Source organism: Hirundo rustica, chromosome 1, assembly GCF_015227805.2.
Source record: "Hirundo rustica isolate bHirRus1 chromosome 1, bHirRus1.pri.v3, whole genome shotgun sequence".
Taxonomy (NCBI): Eukaryota; Metazoa; Chordata; class Aves; order Passeriformes; family Hirundinidae; genus Hirundo; species Hirundo rustica.
The window spans coordinates 72819855-72843687 of record NC_053450.1 but is presented as its reverse complement, the minus strand read 5'-3'; the positions used below and the strand labels follow the sequence as shown (position 1 = coordinate 72843687).

General features: G+C 36.4%; 1 protein-coding gene across 8 annotated transcripts in view; it reads left to right on the top strand.

Moving 5' to 3' along the window:
* Positions 1-23833, top strand: part of SEMA5A (semaphorin 5A) — a 317116-nt gene that overhangs the window by 203486 nt on the left and 89797 nt on the right. For all 8 annotated transcript variants that reach the window (XM_040072786.2, XM_040072776.2, XM_040072727.2 and 5 more), the window contains one exon: positions 18819-19026. In XM_040072786.2, the coding sequence (XP_039928720.1) occupies positions 18819-19026 (208 nt within the window). The remainder of the gene's footprint in view (positions 1-18818; positions 19027-23833) is intronic.

Sequence of the window (23833 nt, the reverse complement as noted above, 5' to 3'; positions counted from 1 at the left end):
ATGAATGTTCTGCTGTCTTTGTTACTCAAAGCAAAAATCCCATTTTTTGAAACAGATGGCCAATAGTTAAGAGAAAATTCTTTCTCTCATCTACCCACTCTGTTGTTAGAATACAAATATTCCAGGGAGAATATACCTGGGAGTATAAAAGTATAATCTAATTTTGTTAAACCTTAAATAGATGTGATATTACTGATGTAGTATTACTTTAGGAGAGACTGGAAGTAAGCAAACAAGTGCATTAATCTGCTGAATCAACAGTCTTCATTTCCTAAGCCTTTGCCAAGTCATCAGTCTGCTAGGAGATACTGGTGTGCTAGGGCTTAGCAGCTACTGCTTATATAAAATGTATACTTTGGTACTTTGGACAAACATCTTAATCTTTCACTGTACTGACTTCTGACACAGAATGAAGGGATATATCAATTCCTGCACATTTTGTGCTGCTGGCTTTAGGCAAGAAGAAATCCCTGGAACAATTTTCCGTGATTTAAAAAGGAAGATCGAGGAAAGCATGCATGGATGTTCTGAGCTAAAAATCATCTGTAACAATACATGAAACGTAGAGCAAGTTATACAAACATTAAATATTCTTAAAACTCTTTCAAACTTACAAAGTTTGAAAGGCCTCTTCCTTTGTAAAAAAAAAAAAAAAAAAAAAAAATCCAGTCAATATGTCATCGTTTGTTTCCCTCCCTTTTGTCCCTTCTCCCCTCGCTATATTTCTTTTGTTGACTACGAGTGCCTAGGTGTCCCGTGGTTAAAAATGTTGCTGATATGTTTTTGCAAAATGGGATGCTGCAGCAAGAGCAGGTAGCCCTTATTCAGAGGACTGTTTCAAAATGTATTTATTCATTTAAATGAATAAGAAAATCATTATATATAGTGTCTAGTTTGAGGGCATTATGAACATATAATAAACTTGGGAGTTCAGTAAACTTGCACTGTCTGGTGAAAAACTTGAAAGACCATTTTTAAAAACTGCTGGGTGAAAAACACCTGTGGTTTTTTCTGTTCATAAAATCCCAGTGGACAGAGAATGTCCCCTCTGTATCCTGAGTAGAAATGGTATATGTGGTATATGCCCTGTGGTAGGTCTTAGTTGCTGGGATTTATAGTACAGTACTGATGAAATTGGGGTCTGGCTGACTTAGAAAGAAAGTATGAAACCTGAAGAAAGATTTATTGTTGGCTACATTGCTTGTCTCTAAAGAGTGGATTGTTCACTGAAGTGAACCACTGTTTTTATGCCATATATCATGTTTTATCTGAGGCTTAAAGGTCACTGGAAGATGTTACAACAGGTTTCCAAGAAGTTCTAAAAATTGCAGGTAGCGATGCAGAGAATAATGAAAATAATTCTGGTGAAACACATACAGCAACTGCAATGAACAAGCAAAGAGGTCTCATGAAGAATTTGCAAAAAATATTTTTGGAAAATGCAGATGGAATTTTCATATATTTGCCTTTAGAAGGGTTGAAACAGGTAGTAAATCTCCACAAACATAACATTTTTTTCTCATGAAGCCCTGAAACTGTCAGATTATACAGAAAGTAGTCCCAACCTAATGAAGAGATTTGGAAGTTTGCTTGAAACTCAGTGTGGGAATGCCATCATAAGAGTTTGTATTTTTTCTGTTTGTCTTGCTAGATGGGAGTAAACTGATGCTAAGTACGCCCTGATTTGATTCTTCTGTGATTTTTGTTATAGTTCACTCTTGTACATTTTGATTTGTAATCCGTACTCTAATTTTTTTTTTTCCCTAGGAAACAACTCAAGGTCTTAGCAAGAAAAAAGTTGTGTGTTGTTACTTAAAAGTCTCTGATGAAATATTGTCATTTTCCTGGCACACTACAGCTTCTGATCAAAGTGTGCAACTTTCCCAGTTTAATATGCATGGTGTCAGAAAATATGTAGTATCTGTGCAGTTGCCAACCTGAAAGTTATAAGCAAAAATATGTGCTTATATATTTCATCCATGGTGAAGAGAGCAGCAAAACTTAAGATGGCTGCATTTTTTTCAATTTGGTCCTATTCCTGACTGCATTGTCTTAAGTGCATTGAGGTTCTTGGAAGCAATGTGTAGAAAGGAGATACAGATTTTTCATCTCAGTTAAGAACCACTGTCTTCATCTAGAAACTACAGTATAAATGCAATAATAAGGACCAAAGTAGTTGTAATTTGAGCCAAAAGGCAACTGTGAAAGTAGTAGGTAGTCTATTTGTATGTATTAATTCTTTTTAGCTCAAAACCACAAAGAGCGGAATCAGTGTACAAATAGATAATGGGACACACACGCTGTGGCACACAGTTGTCACTTTTTAAAACTGTTTCTTTTTGTTGTTACAGAAAACACAGTTGTTTTGGTTTTTATGCCTTTGCTTGACAAAGGTATAGTGCACTTTTACAGAGGTGTAAAGCACCCTTGTAGTGGTTTTAAAACCATTTCACTGTTAACTTGTTACCTTCTGGCCTCACACAATGCCATTTGAAGAAGCTTGAAGCAAAGATATTCTTCAGTTACTTTGATGGGGAAAACTGGTGCATGTTGGAAGACATCATTCCTAACAGAAACATGATGATCTTGAACATTTGTTTCAAAAAAGTCAAACAGTGAACCATAAAATTAATAAACTTACTCTCTTCTGCTTTTGCAGTGACACCTTTCTCTAATAAAGGAGAACCCTAGCTGAATTAATACTTTGATTATATTATTAATCTTTTCAGGCAGCATTTTGCTGCAAAGTTCTGAAAAAAGATGTAAAATATTGCATGGTTTTGTCTTGAAGAGTCTAATGATCACTCTGGGATTTATCCTAGCTTTTCTAAGAAGGCTTGCTATATATTTCTGCTAGCATATTTATGTTATTTTCCATGTAGAATATCTCTAAAGGCAAAGAAAGACAATGCAGCCCTTTGTTGTTTTTCTATGTGATTTAAACAAAGAATTTTTCCCTGCCTTATGTATTGTGTCATCTGTACTGGGCAAAGTGGTTTTAAAATGGTACTAAATGAGAGTGGCTACATCTAAAGTTAGAGCTACAGAGTTATAAATGATACTATGGGGCTCCAGAGGATCAAACCAGGCATTTAAAATGTCCAGCAGTACTGATTTCCCTTGGCTTTATCACTGTTTATAGAGATAAATCCTTCTGCCAGATCCAGCTGGTGAGCTTTCTTAATAAATAGACGTCTCTAACTAGAGCTGGTTAAATTATTCATTGACAGCAATTTATATGTGAGAATTGTAGCCATTTATTTGGTTCACAAATTACCCAGCACTTATTTGTAGTCATTTTTTGTTATTATAATCAATCCATAAATAGGTCATGATTTTGATTAGTTTGTTGCTGCTATTTGCTCATAGAGTTTGTTCATATTTTGGTTATCATGTTCGTGAATTGCCTGCTGCAAGTAGATGGTCTTTTGTTTGCTCGAGGGACAAATTTAAGTAGGAGAAGCTCTTTTTTTCTGTTCACAAATTATCATTATGTCTTTATAATTGCCCAGCACTGTCAGATAAAGACTATAAATAAATGTCCAAAGAACATACGGTGTGTGCACTTCTGTGCTGCCACTGGAAATCAGAATTGCTGCAAGAAGCTACTGGCTGAAGAACAGCTGGCTCTGCTTGCATGGGGGTGAGATTAATGCGTGGGCCAGGGAGGGAAACAGATTGTAAAGAGCTGGAGACAAAGTCTCAACCTTCCATTAAAAAGAAGAACAGCTCCTCTTTATCACAGTGATGCTGAGGTTTCAAGTCCTGTTTGACTACTTTATAAACTTAGAATGGCCAAGTAGCCTTCTTCCTATTTTTTTTTTGTTTTGTTTTGGAAATATCACTTCTTCTTTCTGAAGGTGAAACTAGACTTGACAACCCCTGTGTTCATTTATTATTACATAATTCTAATGCACAAAATGTGAAGCTGTAAGCAGGAGAGGTATCTTACATGGTGCTCAGTGGTGTCCTGCTGTCTTCAAGATCTATTATCCTATGCCTGCCATCAAAACTCTCATTTTGCCTCACTAGGTGATTGAGATCTCATTTTGATCTTTGTACCAACTGTATAGCCCTTGTGTGAGTACACGGTACTCAGAACTCTTCCTGAGAGATATGGGGAAGAAGCTTTCCCTTTGAAGGGACTCAGCTTTGTCACATGTTGCTGAAACCGCTTTAGAATATTCTGTAGGGCCTTTTACTTTTTAAAAACCCCTTTCTTTTGAGGTGGACATGCATAGGAGTGTCTCAATAAACCCATGCTAACCAAAGAAGTGTAATAGTTAAACCATGGGGAGAAAGAAAAGTTTGAACCTTATGTGAAACTCAGCTTCAACCCTAAAAATCCCTAATTTGGATCACAAGTATTTTTCCATGATACTACAAGATTTAGTGTGAGTTGTCAGAAAAGCAGTCACTAAATGGGGTATTCTACTGAACTCCTGGTTTTGTTGATTTTTTTTGAGCTTTTTCATTCTGCATCCTTTTTCCTGGTAAACCTCAGTAAATCCAGAGGTTTATAACCAAGCATTTACAAGCAGTGGCAATAATAACCATTGGGAACTTTTTTCCCCCTTCCTCTTACCTAGTTCTGGTCATAGGACATGGCAAATCTTAACAAGCTAAAGAATTTCTCAATTTCTCAATAATGATACCCTTTATTTAATTTGGTATGTGTCTTGTAAGTCATCAAAATGTAAAGATGCTTTATTATATTATTCTGTGGTATTTGTATGAAGAGTCCTGTAACCTGTAGGTTATATCACAAAAGATGGATTAGGTTCCATGCATTTTACTGTAATCAAGTCACTGTGTAAGTCATAATACTTGGAGCAAAGAGTTTCTTGTTTACAGATTCATTCTTCTAATTTTTAGGGGGTTTTTATTCTTCTTTCTTATCCCAATAAACCTTGGAAATTTTGTTGTCCGGCTACATACCTTTAGGAGGAAAAGTGATAACTGCAACCAGAATAGTGGTTACATCACTTGCCTCAGAAATACACAAAGATTTTCCACTAACAAGGTCTGTGAGACTTTCTGGTTATTGCCCGATACCCTGGCTCCTAGACCATTATATAAATAGTGTAATATGATTGCATGTATTGTATACCGTCACTATGTACTATGCCTATGGCTACTTAAATGCAGTAGGGAGAGTAATGAGATGAACAACTTCTGGTGAGAAGTTCTGAGAGTCTATTCTCCAATTCCAGCTTTGTTTCTGTTCCCTGTCCATTTAATTTCTTATTTACTATGATTAGGGGAAAAGAAAAAAAAAAAAAAAATCAGTATCATTCTTTTCTTCTGTATTTCTCAGTAGAAGATGTGTTTGACTCTGAAATTGCTGCAGAGGTTCCATATGGGTATATGCACTGGATTTGACTCATCTAGGGACTGTGACATGTGCTATGCAAACTACAAATGAGTTTGAGTAGAAGTTAGTTCCTGAAACTTTCTGTTCAGGATCCTTACAGTAGTCAGTTGTCTTTCTGACACTCCCAATGAAAATAACCACATACGACTCGGTTAAGAAATCAGGCAAGGTATTTTGTGGGTTATTATCTGAGAAACAGTTTTCTCCACTTCTGCATCTAAATGCTTCTTTGATCTGGGCACTGAAAAATTTATTCAGTGGGAAAGCTCTATCATATTCATAGCATGTGTTGGGTCCTACAAGGTATTTATTGTTTTGCTGGTACAAAGTAAGGCAATAAAAACTAATAGGAGCGGTAAGCACTCCCTGTCCAGTCAGATCCAATCAGAGTTTATATATTTCAACTTTGGAAGACTGGCAGGGATCCAGGGCCTCTATTGGATAGTAATTTTTTCCTTCGTGCACAGTGTGGCATTCTTCACTGCTGCTCCGTGTCAGATATCAAGCCTTAAATCCTACAAACCCCTTCATCTTGCGATTAATGTCTATGTTTATTACCTACTCTACTACTTCAGTTAGAGGTTACACAACTCTTCAGAGGTGCTCATCTCCATTATCTGAGATGCCCAGTCCTTGATATTGATTAAACATTTTAAAAGATCTCTTCAAAATTGGAATGCTTTCTCTTCATGAAAAGTTTATTGGAAATTAATATAGACTTCCTTGTTTCATAGTCAATTGCAGCAACTAGTCCCCAGTAACAACCTTATAGTTTTATTTCTTTCTCTTTTTAGAATCCAGGATATTGAAATTGCATGTCTCTTGACAAATGTAATGTCTCCCATTTAGAATCATAAGAATTCCTGTGTCTTCTTTGCCTCAGGGCTTCAGGTTTTGTGTGTGTATGCATCATTTTTAGTGCAGTAAAAGCTGGATATTGCAAAAAAAACCCAAAAACAAACAAAAAAATAAACCAAAACAAACAAACAAAAACAAACAACCACACAAACCCCCCACAAAAACAACAGCAACAACAACAAAGCAAAACAAAACAAAAAAAAAAAAAAAAAAGGGGGGGGGGAGCGGACTGTAATTTCAATATATTGCCAAATGGGCATTCTCTGGGATAAGCGTTATTCACATGTAGCTCTTGACAGTGGATCTGCTTAGTTATCATGTAACTGTACTTAGGGAGTAAAATTTTGGGAATAAAAGTTGCTGTCAGTCACATTCTTCTCAGCTAGTCATCTGAACTGCTGCCTAGCTTGTCCCAGTTTATGTCTGCAAGTACAAACTAGGTAAGTCACTATCTAGTGAGTACGAACTGAAGTACAGCCCTAAGCAGCCCTTACATAATAATTTCTTCTGATGATGTTGGTTTAAAAGGAGGATTCATATCTGACAGACCAAAACATCTGAGATTTGTGTAAACATCTGTCAGGAATCTTGGTACTGATAATCTCACAGCACTTGCTCGCAGGTCAGTCTGCATATTGGCAGCATCTGTTTGATTCAGATGTAGTAATAAATGTAGAATCAACAGTGATAAATATGTACAACTTGTTTTTTCTGTAGGTTTGGTGCCCCAAAATCGTCTTGGTATTCTTTGTGATGTTGAATCTGGCATTGTTGAAATCCATTCCTTGTCTAAGCTGGAAGTATGTGTCTTTTATATGCCAGGTTATTTTTTTTCTTGTGATGCAGGACAAAAAAAATGTTTTACTGGCTTTCTTTGAGGATGCTGATGTAATTTTTCATGATCCTTGTATTTATTTTTACTACTGAGTACTTTTGTAGACAGAACTTGGGTAATTTAAATAAGAATTCAAAATGAGAATTTGTTTGGTAAAATTAAGAAACATTTGCTCAGTGTTGCTACAAATCATGCCTTGATCTACATGGCTTACTTGACATTTCCTGATACCTCCTCAAGGAAAAAAAAGAAAGTGTGAGGTACTAGAGCCAAGCTTGAAATTCTTGTCCATCATCTGTTTGCCAAGAAACAGCTTTCTTTTCCCCAATTCATTAAAGCCTTATCAAAAGATTTTATGCTCTAGTTTTAACCATATCCTCTCTGCTTAAATAACGTTTCTTAAACCAATGGCAGTAACTAAAGTATTGTTATTCACATTTTAATACAACTTCCTGAGGTGGTTAGAAATGGTGATACCCTGTATAGGGACATGATCAAGTAGCTATGCATTGAGAAAACTGGATATATTTCTCGGGGTTATTCTCTGCAATGAACACCTCAACACAAGAGAGGAGGGTCAGTCTGCTGATGACATCATCGCGATGGCAGCAACATTCGTGGGGGTATGTAGCACTGAGGTTTAATTCCTCATAATGTTCAGAGTTCAGAACAGTTTCTTGCACCTCCTTGTTGAATGGTGGATCCATGAGGGAAAGGGCTGCTGTGGATGGGGAGGAGTCTTCCCAAATCCACTCACTTGCAATGTTTTAATGTGCATGCAGAGCACACAGTTCATGTGGGCATGCAACTATCAAACCAAGTAGGTAGAGAATTCAGCTAGAGAGATTATGCCTTGTTCCCTACTCCAAGGACTATTAAAATATTTTTCCTTTTACTTTTTAATTAATCAGTAACTTTCCAAAAAATCCCTAAGGATATGGAAGTCACCTGTTCTTTGCAGGGCATAAAAAAAAAGATTCGTGATTTTTCTTTGCTGCAACTGATACTTTTCCTGTCTTTGGTCCAGCTGTGTCCTAAATACTGAGGGAGAATAAAGTAACTACCTGTCACTGGTTTTGAATTTGTCATGGAATCAAGTCAGTGGCCAAGAAAGCAGCATAACAAAAGAAGTTTCAGTAGGGAAATGTACCTGTTAATGCATTTGTGATTATATATTTTTATAGTTAAATTAAACAGTTTCACAAAAAGTGAGGTTTCAAGGTTTTTTGGTTTTTTTTTCCCGCTTTAGGTGGTATTACTGTTCTGAATACCAGTTTCACACATGAAATCTAGAGAAAAAAGTTGGCAATTGAATCCAGATTTCACAAGCCTCTAAATTGTTTAATAAAAAAGTTTTGTTATATATTATTCTTTATTTATTCATTACTAAAACTTGCCTAATTGAAAAATAATTAGATGAGATTGCAAATAAAAGATAGATAAAAGAAACCCCTTCATAAAGTCTTGAAATAGATCATGATTTGTCTCGGCAAGTAAAAGGGAAGTATCACAGAATGAAATACTATTAAAAGTTTTCTTATCAACTATATAGTCAGTTAAGAAACTGTAGCTGCTATATCATTTGCTTATAGGTAATCTGCAGACACGTTACTTCTAAGTGAAATGCATGAACTGTTACGTGTAGATCAATCTTCAATGTAGACAAAACGTTATGAATTTCTATCTCAGCTCTAAAGCACATCTTTGGCAACCTGAAAAAAATCTCTATAAGACTGGAAATAGAAGTAGTAGATAAAGGTGGGCCAGTGAGCATGATTCATTAAAAATATATCTACTTTGAGATTGTTGAAATTACTTTTTTTTTTTTTGGTCAGGCCAGAAAAAAACATTTGGTCTCAATCTAGAAAGGGTAAAACTTTGCCGCTAGAGTATATGAGAATCAGTCTAATAATCTGAGATAGTTTAATTTTCTTTGTGAAAGGAACAGATGTAATTGATGTGGTGGCTGGGACATGTAATTCAGCATGTACTTGTTATTTAGTATAGGTTTTTTTCTTGATCTATTCCAGAAGATTGAGGAGTTAGAAGCTCCAGTTTGAGGAGCTAGAAGCTTCAACTTTATAGTAGTCTTCCAAAAAAAAGCATACTGTTTGGTTTACTGCCAGTTGCTTTGCATCTTAGTCTCTGTAGATCTGAATTTCCATTTAGAGCTTGAATTCTCAATTTAAAAGATTTTTGAATGAGTCTGACTGGAGCTGGATTTAAATTCCAATTTAAGGTGTGAAATGGCTGCCGAGGAATGGTACACATATTGTCCTATTTTCTAAACTTCTTGATTCATTGGAAAACCCACCAGTAGAAATGTTACTTGTACCAATTTATAATCTGTTTTACATAATGGAGCGGTGGATATTTTCTGTCCTAAAGGCAGGTATTTAAGTCTTTGAATGGTAGCTACTGGAGGAAAGCTTTGCTAGTTCAACTGCAAACTGACAATATCCTTGATGCTTTTGAGGCACCATAACACATGGGAATTAAATCTACAGGGGACAGAAGTATTAAAAAAAATGTTGTATGTTTACAAACTTTTCCTCTGGAAAACAGTAGAGTGAGGATTGAGATGGTGATTCTCCTGATTTCCATTGATAGATACATCCCCAAATTGTTCTATTTTAAAATGGTAACAATTTTTTTAGAATTTTATTTTATTCTTTTTTAGAGAGGGAATTTGTTCTGCAGTCATTATTGGTCTTCGTATGTTATTAATTTATACATTCTTTCTGTCCTCCCAGACACATGCCTTTGAAGAAAGGTCTTTGTTTTTTAATAACTAGCACCTAGATCAACACTTTTTTTATTCAAAAAGTCTTTAAGTCAGTGGTTCAAATTTCTGTGTAGAAAGGACAGCCCATAAATATTCTCTTCATAAAATAAATATATATTAAATTTTGACATACAACCACGAGAAAAACCTCTAGCTAAAGAGGTACAACTGAATTTCTCTCAGGATAGCCACTGGGGCATTAAGAATTTTGCTAATAATTTTAGAAAGCATACAAATAGTTTTTGGTTAAAATTGCTTCTTTCAGATTCTTAATAGTGGATAAATGAGTCAAATTCCCTCCCCTGCATGGAAGTCTGGGGATGTGTAATCGGTCATCAGACCTCCTTTGTTGACAGGCATTATCAAAAATGTATCTCATTTCAGTGTTGATTCAAAATAATTTCCAATACTATAAGGAAGAAAATCAATATTTACTTGAAATATAATAGGAAAGAGGGAATATGAAGGAGTCAGAGCCAAAGAAAAAGATCATAAATCTAAAATATTATGTGTGCTTGCTTTTTATAGACTATCTTTTAAAACTTCTGTCATTGCGTCCAAGAACTGAAAAACAAAACTGCACCAGATTGCAGAAATACTCAGGGTCTTACCCAGATAAGAACAATTTAATATAGAGTTTTTCTGTGTTTTTCTTCTACTGCTTCCAAAGCTCTCTTCCGAGAAAGAGTCAAACCTTTCCCATTTCCTAAGTTAAGCAGCTGTTTGGCATTTGAAACTTTTAATACACTAAGCACTGCGTGGTATAGCTGTTTGTATATAATTTAAAATTAGCTTTTAATAAATATATTAAATTATGCATATACCTTTTTAACACCTTTTTTTTTCTTCCTTTCTAATTGCCAAGACCCAGGACAACTGAATGTCCCATTTTAAGATTGCCGTGTTTTGCATACAGTTTAACACAAAGCAGGAAATTTTATTTCATTAGTAGTTGCTTTTTCTTGAATTTACAGTCTTAACTTCCCTGCTAATTTTTGTTAACTTCTCTGTCTAATAATATACCAGCAGAGCAGCAATGACCATGAACTTCCCTAAAAGCTTTTAAGCTGCAAAATACAATGTTATATGGCCAAAGATCCTTAGATTATTGTTGTTCTCTAGTAATAACATAACTGTGTAAACAACCTTTGAAATGCAAAGCCCATTGATATTGAGCATGGGGAAAGAATGATTTGGTTTAAATTCTGGAATGATAAAAAACTGACACACCCTGATTTTCTTACTGTAACACACCTAGAACAGACATGTTTTTATGCCTGTTTTTTATTTCTCATGGGGACAAAAACTCCAAGACCAAAAATATTTATGATTTTGTAATAAGGTCTCGCATGAAAAAATGGCAAGATATTTCAAGTCCCAGAATGTAGCGCTTTTTTAAAGTTTATTTTAATGCTCCTGCTAATTTAATTTAGTGAAATTTAATTAGATGTCAATGAGCAATGATTTATGAGTTTTCTGGGTTGCTTGCATACTTTTCTTTTTCTTCAAGCATCCTACAGTGGAGTAGGGAAAACTAAGAGACCTGAATATGGGAAAGCTTGAGCTTGTCTGTTTCCTGCAAGTGATGGCACAGAGGGTAACCAACATTTTGTTTAGCCATTTTGGTGTTTAAACATAAATCTCCATATTGTTAGGGCAGAACAGCTTGCAGCATTCCTCAGGGAAATGCAACAAAATTATTTTTTTCTATTTCCTTCTCTTTCATAGAAGGTTTTGTTATACGGTTACATAATTGCCTTTTTGATCCAATAAATGCACTTAATATCTCTATTTGTCTTAATAGCCACCCTTGCCTTGTTATCATCATGATGATAATGACCTGTAATAGGAAGAAAATCACAATGGTTTATTGTTTCAATCCTTCATAAGCTTATCACATTTCATTCTGTTAACCTCACAAAACAGAACATTCAGATTTTTAACCTCCATCTTTGTCTGATACTTGTAGAAAAATCACATCTATATACTTTATTACACCATGAAAATATATTAAAAGTAGAGAAAAAGAACAAATTATCTGTCACACTAATCCAATTGTTCAAACAGTGGTTTAGCTTCAAACGTAAAGCGGCTGTGAAAATAAAAAAAATAAATTAAAAAAAATTTAAAATCTACTTCTTGATGAAGCATCACAATTCCATATTCATTTTTAGGTTCACTTTTTCCCTAAAGAATTAACGAATATAAATCTAAAAATACAAAAATATTTAAATTAAAGTATTAAATTAATGTGGGGATTTTAAAATCAAAGTATACGATTTTCGTTTTTTGGATCGTTATAGAAGGACTATGCTTACCCATAGTATATTTTTCATTTTTAAAGAAAAATAGTTCAAGCTCAGTCTTTCACTTGTCCTTTAGATTGGAGCATGATTAAAAAGTGTATTCTTTTATTTCAGGTATAAGTATGTATCTCAGAAACCTGAAGGTAAAAGCAAAATGAAGTTACAGATTATCTTATTTTCTAAATATGCCCTCGCTTTAAACCAAATTGCACCCCACCCCCATGTGGGAAAACTCATAATAGCCAAAGCTTTAATTATCCCTATTCTACTGATGATTTAACTAATTTTAAAGTTATTTTTAGAAAAGGCAGGGAAGAGTAGGATTTAAATCCCATCACATCCTGTGTACCGTATGTGTCTTTTTTGATGTTACACAGATTGCTAAATCGTAAGTCCTGGGCTTCCCCTTCTTAGCTGAACCAGCTGCTGCATTAGCTGTTCCTGCATCTTTTTCTCTGTGTCAAGTGCACTAAAGCCCTTATGCAACCTAATACTTTCTGTTCATTGAAATAATTTTCTGCTGTTAGCCAGATGCACATTCTGCTTTGCGGTAGGGTTTTTTTCAGTTCCTGTGGTGGAGGAAAGCACATATTGATGATACATCTTTACATGGCGGTTAAATGGTTATCAATCACCTTGCAGGTTCTTTGATTTTTTTTTTTTTTTTTTACTATTACACATTCTGTTAATTGATTTTATGTTTGGTATTTCAGTTTATTATTCTGAAAGACCTCTGCCTTGAAGATGACCCTAATGCCCTATTTCTTTTTGTTTCTATGGTGTTTAATACAAATGTTACATGATTAATATAAACACTGTTTATATGTACATATGGATATTATTTACAAGATATTTAACGTTAACAGACTTTTTTCCCTTTAATTTCAACAGTCTTAATACTGTCTTAATGTTTTTATTTTCTAATGGGAAAAATAATTTGTATGCAATGAATAATATGCAAAACCAGCATATAATGGATAAAATTAAAGTATTTCTTGAATATAATTTTCCAAAGTCTATTTCAAATTAGACTTCTTGAAAATATATATAATTCATATTTGTTTCAGCTCCACTTTAAAGTGAATTCTGTCCAGTCTTCATCTACTAAACTTCCTGATCATTGTGCTGCAGATTAAGTTTATCAATTAGCCTGTTTTCACATGTTATGACATATAGGATAGAGTACTTCCTGCAAAGGTGGTGTCTTATTCAAGTTTAGCTTCAAGCATCTCCTGAAGTTCTGAATGTTGCTTTAACATCTGTGTGTTGTGTTGACTGCCCTTTTCCATCACACTGACCACATCCTTCCATCGGCTTAAGATGCATTATTCTAAAGAATGTTTTGTGGGAATTTTGAAAAACAGGCTCATAGTTACATTGAGAATTTATATTTACAGTAGATTTTGCTGTTTCTTGAGGTTTTTCTTGGTATATGTGAGAAGATTTTCAGATCTGTAAAGGCACCTTGTGCTCAGAAAGTGCAGGAATGTTTGTTAAGTCTTAAATATAGGCATATAGCTGTCCTGAAGAGACATTTGAAACTATTAGAAGTTTCTTTTGCTTACAACTCATATAGCTTAGAAGACAGAAATGATTTTTAGCTACATTAATGAAAGATTGTAGGCTTCTCTTCTGAAAACCATTGGTTTGGGCTCTGTCTCCTGGTGCTGGTTCAGTTGCTTTCTGGAGACCAACCCACTCTCCAAGGTACTATGGCAGGAGTTAAGATTGAAATTGTTTCCCTCTCAAAAAGGAATGGGTAGAGATTTTTTCCCTTCTTTCGAAGAAGTGAAATGCACTCACTTCTATACCACATTGTGATGATTTGTTAAAGATGTGTTTGCTTGGAGAAAGCAGCAATATTTTGTAAACACAACAGCTCATGTAAATATTTATTCCTCTCTGTAGCAAGAATTTGCTAAAGCTGAGTGGTTTTATTTCTGTTAGGAAACTCAGGAAATTATGGGTTTATTAGTTTGTTGCATCTGCTGTTTGTTTTGTATATTCATTTTCTGTACTGCTTTGCAGGTGTCACCAAAGATGTTATAATGATTCCACCTGCACTCTTGCTGTGTCTTCCATTGCTGGCTATGATTTATGCCACTTACATTTTAAATTTTATTTTGCACTTTTAGAAACCACTCTTTCATTTTGTCCAATTTATAATTTTGTTCTTTACAGGCTTTGTTACCTCCAAACATGTTCTCTAAAACTCCATCTCAGGTTCTCCATGCAGTTCTTCAGTCCTCTACATACTACATAGCAATATTTCAACAAGAATTCTTCTCTTCATTCACAATGATTAGAGTTCTAAAGTTCAGTTGCTGGTTTTGCAAGTCTCTTTAAAACTATGGCAGTACAAGCTAACAAAGCACATTATTTACTACATTTATTACATTATCATTCTGGCCAATCTCATTATCTTTTACTACTCCTGTACATAGCTGGCCATCCTTAAAGGAAGGCTGTCAGGCGTCTGGATCTATCCCAGTGTGTCTTGCTTACAGTCAGGATGCAAAGATGCCCTTCATCTGAATTCTTAAATGGCTGTTAGGCTCAGACTTGACATTTGTGATTAAACTGCAGCTTTCTCTGTGTCCATGGCAATAAAGTCACATCCATTAAGATGCTCTGTGGTTACTCTCCCTCCTAGCTGTTTTTTGGCAGAAGTGGACACTTAGTTGGATTATATAATAAAATATTCATTTGAAAGATGATGTCAGGTCTGAAAAGCTCCATGCCATAGAGCCATGTTCCAGACTTATTTCTTTCCCTACTTTTTTTTACACCCTATTTTGCTTTGCAGCTATGGTGTGAAAATGGCCAGACAGACAATACTTTTGAGGATGGGACTTCTACAAATTCTTTAAGAAATCTGCAGTCTTTGCTGTGCATAATGTGCATAATGTTGCACACCTTGTAGTAGAATTGGAAACACTGGAGCAAAACACCTGGCTTTTGAAAGCCCTGGAATGACTGGCTATGATTTTCTGCTGTAAGGAAGCTTCATATAGCCACGTTGCACACTAGGATAGTTTAAGGACACTGATATCTACACACCCTTACTACGTACCACAGACTGGTGAACATAACACCAATTCAATCTGTCTCAAAATTGCCTGTCTCAAAATAGTGGACTGAAACCCGATCCTCACCCTAGTTTGGCCTCCCAGGTGATTCTTGCAAAATCAAAGTCATATGCAGTAGGAATTTAAGACGGAGAAGATAAGTTATAGAAGTCAGAAGCAGGGGAGTTTATTGAGGCAGAAGTAGGTCTCAGGTAACATTCTATTCCTTTTGGCCCAGTTTGCATGTGACCCACATTGCTCCTGAGAAGAGCAATGTTTCTTCCTGATTATCTGTGGGTTCTCAGGCATTGTTTCTTCACTTGAAGCTCAGTCAGTTGTGACTTTCAACATCTCTGATGCTCTTAAACAACAAATGGAAAAGGAATGGTTTGGGAGATGCTGAAAGACAGCAAAAGGAAACATAAGGAATGGAGAATGTATGTCAACATAAGAAGGAAGAACCAGAGCAATGACATATCTTGGGGAAGCCATTAGTGCTGCAGTTCTCAAAGTGAGGATATTTTATTTCTTTCCGGGGTGGTATGCTGCTGTAAGCAGGTCATAGACTTGAAGTTTGCCATTATAATAAACAAGCCACAAGAAACTCAAAGTATTGTGTGTGATCATATTCTCCTGTCCAAAGGTTTATTTCTAAATTGAATGTGTATGTAGGCATAGAGGAGGGAGGCCTGCAGTCATGTGTTTTTTCTTCTCTTGGGAAAGGTGACAGCAAGTGATTCAGTCTGTGGATGCCAAGCTCAGGACAGTGGTAGGAAGAAATATTAGTTTATAGAAGAAGCACATGCTGAATGCATACCTGATTTTTGTCTCACACAGGAAAACTGTGACAAGCCAAAGATAATGTGTCATGAATCATACTGAATTTGCTGTCTGCCAGTTAAGCAAGTGATATAGAGTTGCACTGACTGATCTATAAAGCAATGCCAATTAATTTACATCTGTAAAATGATCTCACTGCTCCTTCTTCTTCTTAGTACATTTTTCTAGCTTCTATGCTCAAAAGAAAATCATTCATCTTTCATTCAGTAATTAACACAGTGTTGTGGTTTAACCCCAGCCAGCCTCCAAGTACCACACAGTGCCTTGCTCAGCCTCCCCATCAGCGTGACCAGGGAGAGAGAATAAGAAAAAAAACATGTGGGTTGAGATAAAGACAGTTTAATAGGAAAAGCAAAAGCCACACACACAAACAAAGCAGACCAAGGAATTAATACTCCTTCCCACGGGCAGGCAGGTGTTCAGCCATCTCCAGGAGAGCAGGACTCCATCAGCCCTTTGGGAAGACAAACACTATAACTCCAAATGTCCTCCCCTTTTTCCTTCTTCCTCCACTTTATATCTGAACATGATGCCATATGGAATATCCCTTTGGTCAGTTGGGGTCACCTGTCCTCGCTGTGTCTCCTCCCAGCCTGCCAAGCACTCCCAACTTCCTCTCCAGCATGGCAGTGTGAGAAGCAGAAAAGGCCTTGGCTCTGAGAAAACTCTGCTCAGGATAACAAAAACATCTCCATATGACCAGCCCTGTGGTCAGCACAACCCAAAACACAGCCCCATACCAGCCGCTGTGAAGACAATTAATTCTACCACAGCCAAAACCAGCACATACAGGCACCTAAATTTTGGGACAAGTCTCAGACCATATTTTCACTGTGAAAAGTGCTGTAATTATAGTCAAGATTCTGCATACAGTGATCATCAGTGGAAGTGCGACTTGTTACGTTGTTCAACCGAGCTGGTTATTGCTTAATTGTGGGGCAAAACTGACTTGGCAACAATTTAATTAGGTTTCAAATCTAAGTCTGTTTAAAATTGTTTGGGGAAAAAAGCAATCATCAAATTAGATATTTTAATGGCAAAATAGTTAATTAAAATTGTAATTATTGGAAGCTTTTCCTAAAAAATGGTCAAGCATGTTTATATCAAGAAAGGAGAAAAATGCAAACAGGTACATGAAGTGATTATATTGAAACTTGAGAAGCTAGGCAGAAGATTTTAACATGGATACATGATTTGGTATGATCAAAAATTTTTATGGACTAAGAGGAATCCATTTAAACACTGAACTAATAATTTATGGATTATCTAATTAGTTTTGACTGTTTGAATTACATAATACTATGTGATGTTATATCTTACACATAAACTTGCTATTAACTTCCCCTGCTATTTGGTGTATGCTCTCCCTTCCAGTACTACTCCAGATCTTAGGATTGAATACTCAGTCTTTCTCAGGAAAATGAGGAGTTTTAACAGTAACTGTCATCTTGGTTCTCCTTCTTCTCTTTAGTTTAGAGTCTATTTGAGGCTGCTTTTTTGTATTTTCTTTAAGATGCTTACTTGCTGTTCCTCACCACTTCCCAAGCAAAGTTTGGGAACACCATATTGCCCTCCCTCAGCCCAGTTATCTTGGAGGGTACAGTGACCATGTAGGGGTGCCAGCTCCTGGTCTTGGGTGTTCCCAGGGTGGAGCTGGTGTAGGAGGATGCAGACACATGGCCACCAGGTGTTTCCTGCCATGGATAAAACCAGTACTCACCAAGCCAGGGCCAGATACGTCCTGAGAGCCTGTACTGCCAACTCTGAGCCAAAGCTCTGGCCTGGTGCTAGTAATGGAAAACACACTGTTTTCCAGACCGCAGAACAGGCCTTCACAAATGATCCTCTTGCCAATATTACCAACTCGAAAGTCTTTCAATACTTCAGGACTTATCTGTGTGTGTGTTTGCAGTGTTGGATCTTTAATACTTATTATTGTTGGCACATAAAAGATTGCTTAATGCTGCGGCTCCCTAAAATATTTATCAGTGTGAGAGTGTGATCCTTTTTGTTCAGAACAAATGTACTCTGATATTTTTAAATTATTTAAAAACTATGCAGGAGTGAATCACAAATCTTATCCTATATTCTGACACTGATTTTCAGTGCACATCTGTCTTTCCTGAGAAATCATATTAAGAATAGAAGTGTAGAGTGAATGCGAAAAGCTATGATTTTTCAGAGGTCAAAATCAAGATAAACAAGAAGAAGGGGTTCAGCCTTGTTCATTCATATTCACCTAGACTCAAGACTTGCATATATTCATATACATGTGCTTTATTAAATGAATGTGATAGGTGTCTAAACCCCATAATTTTAAACACAAAGAATATTAAAACAAACTTGGGAAATTATGGAATTTAATGCTTTTTAAACTGCTTCAAATATAATAAAGTGTAGGACAATCCGGGAGACTGAAATCAGTAACCTTTGGTATGAATGTGCATTTATAAAGCCAGACTTTGAAACCTTGTTTTCTTGTGACCACTGCTGTGAAGGCCATTCTGTGCTAATATATATATATATATATATATATATATATAATCTATTGCATCACATGGAAACAGACTTTAAAGTTTTCTAAGTTCTTTTCACTGTACTGTAATCAATTTAGGAAACTTCAGTCAAAATAATCCTGTATTCCAAGGCTTCATTGAAAACATCCAGCACAAAGATTTTTTGCTGAATGACACCAGGCAGGTAGAATTGCCAGTGTGATTTTTAGTAACTCATTTATCTCTTGCCTTTTCAGACTATGGCACTATTAAGAAAGTACTTGCCCCAATGAACCAGAATTCAAGCAGCTGCCTGCTTGAGGAAATTGAACTCCTGCCGAAAAGTCAGCGAGAGCCCATCAGGAGCCTTCAGATCCTGCACAGCCAGAGTGTGCTTTTTGTGGGCCTTCAGGAACATGTGATTAAGGTCCCCCTGAAGAGATGTCTCTTTTACAAAACATACAGGTATGAAGAATCAACTAGCTTTATTGGACCAGAGAAAAATTCATGCAGGGGATTGCAGAAAAATGGGAAGGATAAATGACTGCAAGTAGGAATCCAAATTAATTGTCTCTCTCAACCATGACTTCCTGTGTACACTATTTATCAGAAGTATCTCTGACTATATAGCTGCTGATTCAGTATATTAAAGCCTGTGACTTGAACAGATTTAAGAGGGAGGTTTGTTTGTTTGTTTTTAAGCTGTGTAAACAATGTCTCTGTAGATTTAGGAAGAAAATTGGGTTGGATGAACCGAGAATTAAGAGTATTTGCAAAAGCGGCTATTTAAAGGTAGTGTTGGATCGGCAAACTGTAATAAATGTAAATATGCTACTAGGTGAAAGGCCTATGCAGCCAACAGTTGTTCAGTGAAAGAAAGAGGATAACTTACAAATTATCACTTTGTTGTAGACTGTATTATGATAGTTAAGGAATTTAAATTTCAGCACACAATTTTTTCAATAGGCTATCTGAAAATACCTCTGGGTTGCAAAACGTGCTATTAGAGATTGTTATTTTCATCTAGTTAGTTGTATCTTCCCTTTGATATGTGTGGTCCTGGTAGTTCATTACAATTGTGTTATGTCAGATAGTCACCCACTGAACCAGTCAGGAGGTTTTGAGATCTGTGACAGAGGCATGTGGCTGGTTTTTTAGCTTCTTTTATCTTCACCTTGATTAACATACATTCCTCTGAAAAGCTGGGCTGTTAAAGGAGGGAGGAAGGCTGCCAGTTGCCTCTCTTGGCTGCTGCACTCAGGCTCACAGAGACATCGTTTGGGCAGCAGAGATGTTATACCTCCCATAAAAGGCAGCATGACCATTCACAGGTAGAGGCATTTCCAGCCATCACAGGGACCACACGGAACCTGGGTGTAGTAAAGCCGTAGCTTGGTGACAGTGGAAGGACATTTCCAAGGGACCTGGCTCACCATGGGAATTGGTACCATGCAGGAAGCCAGTGAAAGGCTACTGGGTTTGAAAACAAAACTGAAGGAAAAGGTGTGCCCTAGAAAACAAGTATAACAGGGAAAGGAAGACCTCTGCCTTTTACCATTTTTTACCAGCCCTTTTTTTTTTTTTTTAATGTAGCATATTTTTGGCATTTTCTATTGAAATAGATGAGCACTTGAAGCCCCATTGGAAGTCCTACACAGCTTACTTTAGGGAAAAGTTTTATATGGGAAAGTCTCTGCTTCAAGCGTTTTGTTGGTTTAGTGGCCTACATAGGACCAAGTTCCAGTTCCTCAGGAATTTAATCTTTCCTTGGTACAGAGAGTTGAAAAGGAAGTGTGGTGGTGAGTATGTACACCAAGCCTGTAGTCCACTTCGGACATTTCAAGGCTGATGCCTCACTTTGTTTTTAGTGAGGTGTGAATGCCCAAGGTCCCTGGTACCTCTGCTTTTCTCAGGACAATTCCCAAGGCATGGCAATGTTATTACAGCTGCAGCGCCCAAACATGCTTCTGTCCTTGCAGGGTAGGACTGCTGTTTCAAATCACAGACCCCATGCATGGCTGCAGGCTATTCATTCCTCTCCCTGCTTGAGCATCGGGCTCTAATTGTCTAACTTTTAAAATTTGTTTAAGGACAAAAGAAAACAAAACACAAAAGTAGTGCATTTCCCATTTTACAGAGAACAGTAGTTAAATGCCTCAAATACTGCTCAAATGATAATTTATTCCTCTGCCCAGAGGTATACAAAGTCTCATCTTCCAGTGGAATGACTTATTTAAAAGGAGATAAAATGATTCCTTGTGGGTTTTTTCAAGCATGTCTTTTGTAGTTGTTTGACTTCTCTTGTAGTAATTAAATATTCATTGCACCAAAAGGCTTGCCATCCTTGCTTTCTTCTTGGCTGAAGAGTTCACCAGCAATTCTAGCTCTGTTTTGTGAAAAAGGAGAGGATTTACAGATGTGATCCAGATGAAAAAAGATGTTTTCTGGTCATCTATCATTAGGGACTCAAGTTATTAGGAGAATGCAGATGTAATCTTTCTCTCACCTATAATTTACTTTTGGTTTGCCTAGTATTTTCCTGGCTTATGGTGGATTTTTTTTTTTTTTTTTTTTTTTTTTTTTTTTTTTTTTTTTTTTTTTCCTTTTCTTTTTGCATGTGGAAAGTATAAATGCATTACTTGGGAGCTATACATTTCTCCAGGCACTGAGGCACTGAAACATCTCAAACTTGCTTACTGCATTTCTGGGTGCTTTAATACCCATGTTATTCTATTATGTTGCTAACTATTACTTCTGTATTGTAGCAATGGGTAAACAGAGTAGGGTAAACCTTACCTAAGGTAATGACTTGGAGCATAGTGATTTTTTTTTTAATTACTTTATTTGTTCCCATTTATCATACTTAGGGCTATATAACTGTGCCAAAGCTACATTCTGAAATTCTGTCAATGATAACTAGAGTCTCTTCCCCAGATCAAGGACGTGTACTCTTCAGTATCCACATAATTACTGAGGAATAGGGCATACTTGTGAATGAATAACAGCCTTAAAAAAAGCCAAAAGGTGGAACACGTGCTACCTCACCTGCTCTTTTTGTGTAAATGGCAGAGTGCTCAGTGCCTAATCTTGTCTAATCTCTTTGTTTAGGTTTCTTGCTGAGCTTTCAGACAATACAACTTCAGCCCCTCTGTTGAGCAGACCCTTTCATGAGCTAATATCTCAATGTCAAGATAATTTTCTTGAGATTGTCCATTTTGTTTTTCATTATTCCTTGTTTTATCTTCGCACAGTACCCTCTAAAGCAAGTGGTTATTGCTTTTATTTATAGTTTGTCTCCTTAACAATCACTCTGACATGCTCTCTGTATCCTAAATCTGTTCCTCCAGCACTTTTCTGTGGTGGAGGAACCCTGTGACCCGGTGCTGCTCTGACAGATATTCCATCTGCTTCAGCACACTGCAGCCGTGACGCTACTCCCATAAACACCGTTAACAAAGCCTCTTGAAAATACATTTGGAGGCTAATTTTTGTTGTGTGTGTGTATGTTTTAAGTGCAGTTTGCTGCACCTTATTACTGTGACAGCAGAGCTTACCACGAGCAAAACCTGTTGTCACACCCGTACTCTGGGTTGCTCTGCACTTTCCATTATGATGTTTCCATCATTCATGAGTTATTTGGATTGCCAGTTTCCATGGGGGGCAGATAGAGGGTATCTCACACAGACTTCTGCCAATGCCTGAATAGTTTTGAACACCCTGTCATAATTGTGCTGGTTTTTAAAGTCAGCTAGAGAAAAGTAATTTGAGGTGTGCCAGTACTTTGGAGAATCAGTTCTCCAAAAAACCCTGTCATCTTCAAGGTGCTGAAAGCAGAAGAGCAGTTCCCTAAATTCAGTTCTTCTTGGGGAAAATCCTTAAGGTTTGACCTAGTTGTTATCACCTGGGTATTGCAATTAAACTTTTACAGAGGTCCATTAATGATATTCACTTTAGCTATTTTCACAGATGAATTCTCCGTCTCTCTGTACTTCTTCAGAGTTGAGTAGGCCAAGCATGAAGCACAACTGACTTTTATATATCTGCTAATTAACTATAATGTGAGATAAATAGAATAATTATCCTGAGAAGGTAACTATTAAACTCTCTAAAAATTCAGTTTCTGTGTTTCACTTTGAAGGTTCTATGCATCTGTAATAAGGAATAAGATAGGTAGTTTGGAGTAGAGACTCTGTCCCCTGAAACAAAGAAACGGCTTGCTTTTGTTGGCAGCTGTAGCCTACAAGAGCAACCCTGGATGGCAGTGGTTTTTCTGAGGCAAATTTGTCAAAGTTGTACTTGTACTGGTGTTTTCAGTGCATTAGTGACGAAAGGCTGTATCAGCCCAGCGTTCTTTAAAATCTTACCAAGGAAGGGTCAAGGATTGGTATTTCTGACTGAAAGGTTTCACACACTTGAAAGGCTTGAGAACTAATCTTTCTATGATGTTATGTCTAAGTAAATAAATAGTGCCATCTGCTAAGAGCTGTACAAATACTGACTTCTTTGACATTAAAAAAGCCCATCAACTTCCTGAAATTTTTGAGGTTGTTGGGGGGTTTTTTGTTGTTGTTTTGTTGGTTTTTGGGTTTTTTTTACAGTATATGCCTAAAATACAACAGGTCACAAGGTTGTCTTGCTAAGTAATGTTATCATAGCTATTCTAGTGTAACCTATTCTACTGTAACCTTAGCTATTCTAACCTTTTGCTCTTTGAACTTCTTTATTCTTATTTCAGTGTCTTTGTGAGCCATCAGTTAAGCAATCTGTACATACACAAAAAATCTGTTAGCACAGTGGTAAAAACAGTATACTGAATTAAATAACAGAAGAAAACAATATACTTTATTTCATTCCTAGAACTCCAGAAAGATTGTTGGATTAAGTATTTCAACAACTTTTGTATTCCTTTATTTTGCCATGGCTGCAGATTTTGCATCCTCAGAAGTACTCTCACACTCAGTAGGAACCTGTTTTCCTGGTAATAAACATTCTATAACATTAAAGAGTAAAATAATTATTCCTATATGCTGATATTATACAAGTTAATAACAAGTATGTGGTCTAGACCATTACTAGGTGCGCATGTGTCCGGAAGAGCTTGCCAACAAATGGAATTGAAATTGCTGTTTGGAAATAATCATTACAAAGTATTTATTATTGGATATTCAGGTGGACGTCCTGATTTCTAAATATTCAGGCTTTATTCCAGTTTAAAGATGAGAAATCTGCTGCTCCATGGTAATGTCAGAACCACATAAGGACTGATCTGAAT